Genomic DNA, 12018 nt, shown 5'->3' with positions numbered 1-12018 from the left:
AAGGCGGGGGGAATGGACGGGGGAGGAGGGGGAGAGGAAGGAGGAGGAGGAGGAAGGAGGTAAGACGTATTTTGCAGTATCTGAGGACGTAGAGAAGCCGCACAGCCTACTATATTCATTCATTCAGTCGTATTTATTGAGCGCTTACTGTGTGCAGAGCACTGGACTAAGCGCTTGGGAAGTCCAAGTTGGCAACATACAGAGACGGTCCCTACCCAACAGTGGGCTCACACTCTAGAAGACTGTGTATATTCATTCATTCATTCAATTGTATTTACTGAGCGCTTACTGTGTGCAGAGCACTGTACTAAGCGCTTGGGAAGTCCAAGTTGGCAACATATAGAGACGGTACCTACCCAACAGTGGGCTCTCGGTGTATATATGTATATACCTGTATATATACCTATATGAATCAATGTATATGTGTGTGTGTGTGTGTGTATATATATATCATCATCATCAATTGTATTTATTGAGCGCTTACTATGTGCAGAGCACTGTACTAAGCACTTGGGAAGTACAAATTGGCAACATATAGAGACAGTCCCTACCCAACAGTGGGCTCACAGTCTAAAAGGGGGAGACAGAGAACAAAACCAAACATACTAACAAAATAAAATAAATAGAATAGATATGTACAAATAAAATAAATAAATAGAGTAAAAAAATATGTACAAACATATATACATAACAAACATATATACATAATATATACCTGTATATATACCTATATGAAGCAGTGTGGCTCAGTGGAAAAAGCCCGGGCTTTGGAGTCAGAGGTCATGGGTTCAAATCCCGGCTCCGCCACCTGTCAGCTCTGCGACCTTGGGCAAGTCACTCGACTCCTCCCTGCCTCAGTTCCCTCAATAAACGTGTTAAGAACATTCTGTTTTTAATGAAACCTGTTAAGCACTTACTGTATGCCAGGCACTGTACTAAGTGCCGGGGCATATCCAAGTTAATCAAGTGGGACACAATCCATGTCCCATACGGGGCGCACAGTCCCAACTCTCATTTTACAGAAGCGGGAACTGAGGGCCAGAGAAGTGAAGTGATTCACCCAAGGTCACATAGGAGACAAGTGGTGGAGCTGAGATTAGAACCCAGGTCCCTTTTTTTTTTTTCCTCTGTGCACTAGGCCAGGCTACGTCCTATGTGCTGGGCACTGAACTAAGCGCTGGGGTAGATACAAGATAATCGGGTTGTACAGAGTCTGTCGCCTTGGCCACGTCCTCCCTCTGACCTGGAACTCCAGACCACCTTCAAACCCTTATTAAGTTTAAGTCTCCTCCCTTCTGCGTTGCCTCTTCGCTTGGCTCCGTATCCTTTGATCCCTTGGTGTTCAGTCCGTCTCAGCACTGATTGATGTCTGTCTTCTTGCTCAATCGACTGCATTTACTGAGCGCTGACTATGCGCAGAGCACTCTACTAAGCGCCTGGGAAAGAAGGAGCGCGGGCTTGGGAGTCAGAGCTTGTGGGTTCTAATCCTGCCTCGGCCACTTGGCAGCTGTGTGACTCTGGGCAAGTCACTTCACTTCCCCGGGCCTCAGTTATCTCAACTGTAAAATGGGGATTAAGACGGTTAGCCCCATGTGGGACAACCTGATTCATTCAGTCGTATTTATTGAGCACTTACTGTGTGCACAGCACTGTACTAAGCGCTTGGGAAGTACAAGTTGGCAACATATAGAGACGGTCCCTACCCTGATCACCTTGTATCTACCCCAGAGCTTAGAACAGTGCTTGGTATACAGTAAGTGCTTAACGAATACCATTATTATTATTTTTTTTTTTACGACAGAATTAACAGAAACGTCACCTCCTCCTCTAAACATCTTGGGGACAGAGAGTGTATATCTACCAACTCTGCTGCCCTGTACTGTCCCAAGTGTTTTGTACAGTGCTAAAATACCATTGACTGATTGATCCCCCAAGTGTTTAGGACAGTGCTAAATACCATTGTTGATTGATCTTTTAGACTGTGAGCCCACTGTTGGGTAGGGACTGTCTCTATATGTTGCCAACTTGTACTTCCCAAGCGCTTAGTAAGGCGATCTGCACACAGTAGGTGCTCAATAAATACGATTGATGATGATGATGATCATTGTGATGCCTGGCCGTGACACTCCAAGCCAGGGCCTCTCCCAGGACACCCTCCTTTCTTGCTGTCCATTCCTGGGGTGAAAAATGTCTGAAGGTATAAGACGATCGGCCTGATACTGACCGCCGGGGCTCACTTAATTGGGCAGGGTCCTAACCCCCATTGTTTTGGAAAGAACGTACCAAATCTGTTAGACTGTACTCTCCCAAGCGCTTAGTACAGTGCTCTACCCACAGTGAGTGCTTACTAAACACTACTGACGGCTCGATCAGATCCTGCCTCTCTCATACGACGCTGGCACATTCTGCTCCTCTGCCCAAAGTGGAAAGCTTGCTTCCCTCGGGCAGATGGAGTAATGTTTGATCAGCAGGCTCGGGGCTGAAACCGTTCAGAGAAGCTAGCACATTTCCATGCGAGATGACGACAAAGCTAGAGAGCGATCTGTCTGACAGAGACAAAGCATCGAGCTAATGAAGCTACCAAATGAATGTGGGGTAAAATAAAAGGAAAAAAAAAAGCAAATTCTTCTTTACCAGCTTGATTTGCGGGAGCAGATGTATTTCCAGCGGTCGGAACGAGGAAGAGGGACTGGATGAAAGACCCCAGGGCATTCACAATGTCACGGAAAACCTTGGTAGAATGCTGCTTCATATCGTACGACTGACAAAAGGACCTGGAAAATATTTTTAATCATGTCAGTACTTTGTAGAATTTTTTTAAGTTAGGTAGACGCTTATCCATACTGTGCATTATTTTTGTTCTGCTTCCCTTTTGTACTTATTCCTCACCTGGGAGACAACTGCTCTCCCAGTGAATCAGTGGTATTTATTGAACGCCAACTGTGTGCAGAGCACTGAACTAAGCGCTTGGGAGAGGATAACGGAGTTGGCAGGCAAGATCCCTGCCCAAGGAGTTTATAATCTACATGGGGAGACAGACATTACAATCAATTAAAGTTAGGGGAAATGGCAAGGTAAAAGAATGATTCCTCCCTCACTGTACTACGTGTTTGGGAGAGTACAATACCACAGAATCGGTAGACACATTCCTTGCCCAAAAGGAGCTTATGGTCTAGAAGGGGAGACAAACGTTAACAGAAATGAACATGAATATATGCACACATATATGTGTGCATATACACACACATACACACATTTATTCTGATGACTTGACACCTGTCCACGTTTTGTTTTGTTGACTGTCCCCCTTCTAGACTGCGAGCCCGCTGTTCGGTAGGGACCGTCTCTATACGTTGCAAACTTGTACTTCCCAAGCGCTTAGTACAGTGCTCTGCACACAGTAAGCGCTCAATAAATACGACTGAATGAGCCCGTTGTTGGGTAGGGACCGTCTCTATATGTTGCCAACTTGTACTTCCCAAGCGCTTAGTACAGTGCTCTGCACACAGTAAGCGCTCAATAAATACGATTGAATGAATGAATGAATGAATGTAAGTGGGATAATGAATGTGACCTTAGCATTTGCACAGCTACAAGGTTCTCCTTTCCTTAAAATAACTGAAAATGAGCTAGAACTGTATATACACTGTGCTCATTCTACAAAGAGGTGTGCTCCAACATGCATAAGCATTGTGGGGCTGGGAGATGGGTCAATCAATCATATTTACTGAGCACCTACTGTGTGTACTAGGCGCTTGGGAGAAAGTACACTACAACAATAAACAGACATATTCTCTGCCCAAAATGAGCTTACAATTTTAGAGATGGTGAGAGACATTAATATAAATATATTACAGGTATGTATATAAGTGCTGTGGGGCTGGGAGGGGAGATAAATAAAGGGAGCAAGTCAGGGTGATGCAGAAGGGAGTGGGAGAAGAGGAAAAGAAGGTCTCTTGGAGATGTGCCTTCGATAAGGCTTTGAAGGCGGGAGAGTAATTGTCTGTTGGATGGGAGGAGGGAAGGCGTTCCAGGTCAGAGGCAGGATGTGGGCGAGAGGATGGCAGTGAAATAGATGATATCGAGATACGGTGAGAAGGTTAGCATTAGGGGAGAGAAGTGTGCGGGCTGGGTTGTAGAAAGAGAGTAGTGAGGTGAGGTAGGAGGGGGCAAGGTGATGGACTGCTTTAAAGCCAATGGTGAGGAGTTTCCATCTGATGCAGAGTTGGAAGGGCAAAAACTCAAGTGCCTAAAGCATACAAATCCAAGGACACAAGTGACGTAGAATGCGTCTGTTATAGTGTACTCTCCCAAGGGCTCAGTACAGTGCTCTGCAGACGGTAAGCACTGAATAAATCTGCTGGACTGGCTAGGGAATAGGACAATTGAGGGCTGAGTCGGTGAAGCGTTGTTGAAGATGTGACTGTGAGAGGGCTTTGAAGGGGTGGAGACTGGTGGTCTGTCGGAGATGGAGTGGGAAGGAGCCGCAGACCAATCAATCAATCAATCAATCAATCAATCGTATTTATTGAGCGCTTACTATGTGCAGAGCACTGTACTAAGCGCTTGGGAAGTACAAATTGGCAACACATAGAGGCAGTCCCTACCCAAGACCAGGGGGAGGGCCGTGGGCAAGGGGTCAGCAGCGAGACAGGCGACACTGAGGTACAGTCAGGAGGCTGGATGCTACACGAGCAAAATGTGTGAGCTGAGTGGAGCGGAAGGTCAGCAAGATACTTCTTTCATTCATTCAAGCGCATTTATTGAGCACTTACTGTGTGCAGAGCACTGTATAAACCCTTGGGAGAGTACAATATAAAATTAAGCAGACCCGTTCCCTACCATCAACGAGCTTACAGTCTAGAGGGGGAGACAGATGTTAATATAAATACATAAATTACAGATATTTCCATAATTGCTGTGGGGCAGGGGGCAGGGAGGGGGTGAATAATCCCTTCTCGATCGTGAGCCCATTGTTAGGTAGGGATTGACTCTGTTGCCGAATTGTACTTTCCAAGTGCTTAGTACAGTGCTCTGCACACAGTAAGCGCTCAATAAATACGACAGAATGAATGAATGAATAAAAGGTATGGTCAGAGGAGGAGCAGACCTGACAATGTCTTAAGGCCAAGGGTATGGAGTTTCTATTTGATGCAGAGGCGGATAATGAGCAACCACTGCAGGGTTTTGAGGAGTGGGCAGAATGAAGAATGGATTAGAGAGGGGAGAGGCTGTTATACTCGTCCAGTCACTTAGTCTCAGCAGGTCCTCACTAAATAGCATTGATGGACTGACTGATTTGGGCCTGCTGTAGTCGTTCAATCAGAGAAGCAGTGTGGCTCAGTGGAAAAAGCACGGGCTTTGGAGTCAGAGGTCATGGGTTCAAATCCCGGCTCCACCACTTGTCAGCTGTGTGACTTTGGGCAAGTCACTTAACTTCTCTGGGCCTCAGTTCCCTCAACTGTAAAATGGGGATGAAGACTGTGAGCCCCACGTGGGACAACCTGATCACCTTGTAAATTCCCCAGCGCTTAGAACAGTGCTCTGCACATAGTAAGCGCTTAATAAATGCCATTATTTTTCTTATTCTTATTCTTATTATTATTATTATCTATTGAGCTCCTACTATGTGCAGACCACTGTACTAAGCACTTGGGAAAGTACAATACAACAATAAACAGTGACATTCCCTGCCCAAAATGAGCTCACAGTCTAGAGAGGAGGAAATAGACATCAATACAGATAAATACGATCACAGATGTGTACATAAGTGCTGTGAGGCTGGGAGGGGAGGTGTACTTTACTTGCATATATTAACATTGGTTTAGGTTAAATTCAAGCTCCTGCATTTGATGACATTGGTTTAGGTAGTCTAACCCCTCTAGACTATAAGTTTGTTTGGGGCAGGGAATGTGACTGTTCCTTGTTCATTCATTCATTCATTCATTCATTCAATCAATCATATTTATTGAGCGCTTACTGTGTGCAGAGCACTGTACTAAGCACTTGGGAAGTACAAGTCGGCAACCTATAGAGACGGTCCCTACCCAACAACAGGCTCACAGTCTGGAAGGGGGAGACAGACAACAAAAAAATGTAGACAGGTGTTTGTACTCTTCCAATCATTTAGTACAGTACTCTGCACACAGTAAGCACTCAATAAGTACCACTGAATGAATGGTCTGGAGTTGCCAGGACTCACCACACCCATCTTTCTCCACCCCTTGCATAATATTAAGAAACAGATTTCTTTGTTCAACTATCCATATTGGAGAACACCACCACCAATTCTTCATGGGAACTTACTGTGTACAGAGAACTCTTCTCAGATGACATTCAAAACTAAGAAACACGTCTTTTCCCTCAAGGAGTTTAAAATCTAATGGTATACATCGTTATGGCTAGAGAGGCAGCGTGGCTCAGTGGAAAGAGCACGGGCTTTGGAGTCAGAGGTCATGGGTTCGAATCCCGGCTCCGCCACTTGTGAGCTGTGTGACTTTGGGCAAGTCACTTCACTTCTCTGGGCCTCAGTTCCCTCAACTGTAAAATGGGGATAAAGACTGTGAGCCCCCCATGGGACAACAGTGCTTTGCACATAGTAAGTGCTTAATAAATGCTATCATTATTATTATTATTATTATGGCTAGAATTCATTCATTCCTTCATTCGATCATATTTATTGAGTGCTTACTCTGTGCAGAGCACTGTACTATGTGCTTGGGAAGTACAAGTTGGCAACATATAGAGACGGTCCCTACCCAACAACGTGCTCACAGTCTAGAACCACCTAGAGCTTTTCATTTAATAATTACAGCAGGCATACGCGGCATGGCCTAATGGATAGAGCATGGGCCACAGAGTCAGAAGGACCTGGGTTCTAATCCCAGCTCTGCCGCATGACTGCTGGTGACCTTGGGTAAGTCACTTCATTAGGCCTCATTTACCTCACCTGAAAAATGAGGATTAAGAGTGTGAGCCCCATATGGGACAGGGCCTGAGTCCAAACTAACTTCTTGGAACCCCCACAGTGCTTAGTACAGTAAGCCCAGTGTGGGCAGGGACGGTCTCTCTTTATTGCTGAATTGTACCTTCCATGCGCTTCTCTTTATTGCTGAATTGTACTTTCCAAGCGCTTACTACAGTGTTCTGCATACAGTAAGCAGCGTGGCTCAGTGGAAAAAAGCATGGGCTTTGGAGTCAGAGGTCATGGGTTCGAATCCCAGCTCCGCCAACTGTCATCTGTGCGACTTTGGGCAAGCCACTCAACTTCTCTGGGCCTCAGTTACCTCATCTGTAAAATGGGGATTAATCAATCAATCAATCAATCAATCGTATTTATTGAGCGCTTACTATGTGCAGAGCACTGTACTAAGCGCTTGGGAAGTACAGATTGGCAACACATAGAGACAGTCCCTACCCAACAGTGGGCTCACAGTCTAAAAGGGGGAGACAGAGAACAGAACCAAACATACCAACAAAATAAAATAAATAGGATAGAAATGTACAAGTGAAATAAATAAATAAATAAATAGAGTAATAAATATGTACAACCATATATACATATATATATAAGACTGTGAGATTAAGACTGTGAGCCCCCCGTGGGACAACCTGATCACCTTGTATCTATCCCAGAGCTTAGAATAGTGCTTTGCACATACTAAGTGCTTAATAAATGCCATTATTATTATTAATAAACAATATGATTGAATGAATGGCACATGGTAAATGCTTAAAAAATAGCACAAAATATTATTAACAAGTTTCACAATTAATTCCATTACATACCTTAACAGCTGAGGCTGCACACAGAGCCGGTGAATTGATTCCACAGCCACAGCTCGGAGCCACTGTGGTTTGTCTGCGTCCAGAAATTTCACCAGTAGTGACAGAAATATCTCACATTCGGTTACCTAGAAAAAACAACACATTTGTGGTAACCATATCATGGGCTGAAAAGGGGAAACTCCTCCATCCTTCCGCTAGGCGAGCGAGGTTGATGTCATCGAAAAACGCTTTTTAAATCGATCTAATAATAATAATAATGATAGCATTTATTAAGCACTTACTATGTGCAAAGCACTGTTCTAAGTGCTGGGGAGGTTACATGGTGATCAGGTTGTCCCGCGGGGGGCTCACAGTCTTCATCCCCATTTTACAGATGAGGTTAACTGAGGCCCAGAGAAGTGAAGTGACTTGCCCAACGTCACACAGCTGGCAATTGGAGGAGCCGGGATTCGAACCCATGACCTCTGACTCCAAAGCCCGTGCTCTTTCCACTGAGCCATGCTGCTTCTCTGCTTCTCTGGCAGGGGAATACTAGGCCCATAATTCTTTTGGGGGTCACTTTCCAGATTACTTTCATTTAAAAAATCGAATACATCATCATCATCATCAATCGTATTTATTGAGCGCTTACTATGTGCAGAGCACTGTACTAAGCGCTTGGGAAGTACAAATTGGCAACATATACAGACAGTCCCTACCCAACAGTGGGCTCACAGTCTAGAAGGGGGAGACAGAGAACAAAACCAAACATACTAACAAAATAAAATAAATAGAATAGATATGTACAAGTAAAATAAATAAATAAATAAATAATTAGAGATACGGCTCATACCCACAGACAACCTAAATGTTCAGGATTCACTAGCGAATATTTTGGCTACCGAAAGAGAAAGCAGAGGGCTAATAAAATGTAAACTCAAAATAACAGGGCCCTCAAGTATCCTAAAATGAATTTTAAAGTAATGAATACTTCAACCAGGACGCCCTCCTCTAGGCCGGCACAGCCCCAGTGGACCAACTGCCCATCCATGTTCAGGGCAATTCCGGATGGGAAGGAACGGTCATCGGATGCCCCTTTTGCGAAACTCGGGGCAGGATAGGGAAATGAGCTGCAATTTCCTTGCCGCCCCGTCCAGCATGGCAGTGCCCCAAAATGGTAGCAGCTGCTGAAGTTTCCTCTTTGTTTTGGGAGACACTGTTGCTTATTTTTGGAGGGCATTGTTGGAGGGAAGCAGCATGGTGTAATGGATAGAGCATGGGCCTCGGAGTCAGAAGGTCATTTCATTTCATTCATTCATTCAATTGTATTTATTGAGCGCTTACTACTGTGTGCAGAGCACTATCTTAAGCGCTTACAATTCAGCAACAGATAGAGACGGTCCCTACCCAACAACGGGCTCACAGTCTAGAAGACGGGAGACAGACAACAAAACATGAATTCTAATCCCGGCTCCACCACTTGTCTGCTGAGTGGCCTTGGGCAAGTCACTTCACTTCTCTGGGCCTCAGTGACCTCATCTGCAAAATGGGGATTAAGATCGTGAGCCCCTCGTGGGGCAACCTGATCACCCTGTAACCTCCCCAGCGCTTAGAACAGTGCTTTGCACATAGTAAGCGCTTAATAAATGCCATTTTTTAAAAAAAGTCACTTCACTTCTCTGGGCCTCGGTTACTTCATCTGCAAAATGGGGATTTAGACTGTGAGCTCCAAGCGGGACGTGGACTGTGTCCAACTCGTTGTGCTTGTATCTACCCCAGCGCTTAGTAGAGTGCTCAGAACAAATACCACAATTATTATTATTATTAAAGCCAAGGGAGTGGTGTGAATCTGTGGCGGGTGGTTTCTCCAGCTCCATCACTCTTTTTCAGAAAAGCAGCATGGTGTAGTGGATACAGCGCAAGCCTGGGACTCAGAAGGTCATGGGTTCTAATCCTGGCTCCTCCACTCATCTGCTGTGTGGCCTTGGGCAAGTCACTTCACTTCTCTGTGCCTCATCTGTCAAATGGGGATTGAGACTGTGAGTCCCAAGTGGGACAGGGACAGAGTCCAACCTGATGATGTTGGATCTCCCCGAGCACTTAGTACAGTAACAAACACCATAATTATTACTATTATTATTATCGCCAGGTCCGGCACCAGTAATTTCACTAGTGTAGGGCAAACTAGGTTCATGTTTCATCTCTTAGAGAACTCTTTCTCTTAGCCAGAAAGTTAAGGCATGTACGGAAAGGTGCAAGTATCTCCGTCTCGATCACACATGAGGATACAATCTCACATAAGTGGTGTCAACTTTGAACTGAAGGACAACTCTTCACAATTACAACATGTTTATATATCATCATCATCATCACCAATGATATTTACTGAGTGCTTACTGTGTGCACAGCACAGTGCTAAGTGCATATAGAGATTACTTTCAATAGTCACCTCTAGCAGGAACCGATTTTAAGAGGGAAGTTTGACAACCACAGATCTCTTTTAAAAGGATGCTGAAGGATCCTCTGACTAGATAAACTACTAAAATAGTTCTCTTTCCCATTTCCCAGGAATTTCAGAAGCTCCGGATGTATTCCTTTCTGTTCCAGGATGCTTAGATTACTGGCAATACGAAGATGTTTCAATTTTCCAGATAAAATGACAAAGAAATGCATTATGTAACCTGTATATATGTATATATGTTTGTACATATTTATTACTCTATTTATTTTACTTGTACATATCTATTCTATTTAATTTATTTTGTTAGTATGTTTGGTTTTGTTCTCTGTCTCCCCCTTTTAGACTGTGAGCCCACTGTTGGGTAGGGACTGTCTCTATATGTTGCCAATTTGTACTTCCCAAGCGCTTAGTACAGTGCTCTGCACATAGTAAGCGCTCAATAAATACGATTGATGATGATGATGATGTAACAACACACCTTTTAAAATAACAATGAACAGTGCCTTTTCATCACAAGGGTTGAAGTTCCTGGCACTTTCAGGCCCTAACCAAATTTATAAACATCTGTGCAATAATGTGTAATCTGGGCAACCAGTAGTGGTTGACTCAGTTACCTCACCTGGAAAATGGGGATTAAGATTGTCAGCCTCACCTGGGACAGGGACTGTGTTCAACCTGATGATCTTTGTATCTACCTCAGCGCTTAGGACAGTACTTGACACAGAGTAAGCGTTTAACAAATACAATCAGTATTACTGTGATGATGATGATGATTATTTTTATTATTACTACCACAACGGCAGGGACTGGTCCAACCCACCAAAACACGCGACCTACTCACGACGTACCAGAAGACTATAAAACTGCTTGATGAGGACAGACACAACCCTCAGGAGGCGCATGCAGATGGGGAAATACGGTTTTTCAACTGGTGCGGGGGAAGAAGCGGCACTGGAGCCTTGGCGGAACTTGATATTGGGGGAGAAGAGCTTGATCACGAGAGGGCAGACCCTCTCTTTGAGAAGGAAACTAAACTCTTGATGCTGTTAGGAAGAAAAAGGCTCCTGTTAACTGATGCACAACGATCCCAAAATATGAACCCTCTCCTCTTCTCTTACTCCCTTCTGTGTTGCCCTGACTGGTTCCCTTCATCCATCCCCACTCCCAGCCCCACAGCACTTACGCATATATCTGTAATTTATTTATTTATGCCTAGTAATGTCTTTCTCCCCCCCAGACCGTGAGTTCATTGTGACAGGTAATGTGTCTATTTATTGCTATAGTGTACTCTCCGGCACTGGGTAGAGTGCTCTGCACACAATCAGCACTCAATAAATACAACCATCATCATCATCATCAATCATATTTATTGAGCGCTTACTGTGTGCAGAGCACTGGACTAAGCGCTTGGGAAGTACAAGTTGGCAACACATAGAGACAGTCCTTACCCAACAGTGGGCTCACAGTCTAAAAGGGGGAGACAGAGAACAAAACCAAACATATTAACAAAATAAAATAGAATAGATATGTACAAGTAAAATAAATAAATAGAGTGATAAATATGTACAACTGAATGAACGAGTGAATCTGGGCCAGCGCCACGACCAGTGTTCTAGACTGTGAGCCCACTGTTGTTGCCAACTTGTGCTTCCCAAGCGCTTAGTACAGTGCTCTGCACACAGTAAGTGCTCAATAAATACGACTGAATGAATGAATGAATGTTCACGTTTCTTCAGCTGTCCGGTTTAAAGTTAAAATGATTATTGCCCAACTCTTTGAACCAATTTACA

General features: G+C 44.3%; 1 protein-coding gene across 2 annotated transcripts in view; it reads right to left on the bottom strand.

The window, feature by feature from the left end:
- MON2 (MON2 homolog, regulator of endosome-to-Golgi trafficking) overlaps window positions 1-12018 on the bottom strand; it is a 182700-nt gene that overhangs the window by 110439 nt on the left and 60243 nt on the right. For both annotated transcript variants that reach the window (XM_038761242.1, XM_038761249.1), the window contains exons 8-10: window positions 11077-11271; window positions 7789-7913; window positions 2635-2774 (exon numbers count right to left, since the gene is read on the bottom strand). In XM_038761242.1, coding sequence (XP_038617170.1) covers window positions 2635-2774; window positions 7789-7913; window positions 11077-11271 — 460 coding nt within the window. The remainder of the gene's footprint in view (window positions 1-2634; window positions 2775-7788; window positions 7914-11076; window positions 11272-12018) is intronic.

This window comes from Tachyglossus aculeatus, chromosome 2 (genome assembly GCF_015852505.1).
Source record: "Tachyglossus aculeatus isolate mTacAcu1 chromosome 2, mTacAcu1.pri, whole genome shotgun sequence".
Lineage (NCBI taxonomy): Eukaryota > Metazoa > Chordata > Mammalia > Monotremata > Tachyglossidae > Tachyglossus > Tachyglossus aculeatus.
Note: the sequence above shows the minus strand (reverse complement) of the source record. Positions and strands in the feature narration are given on the sequence as shown.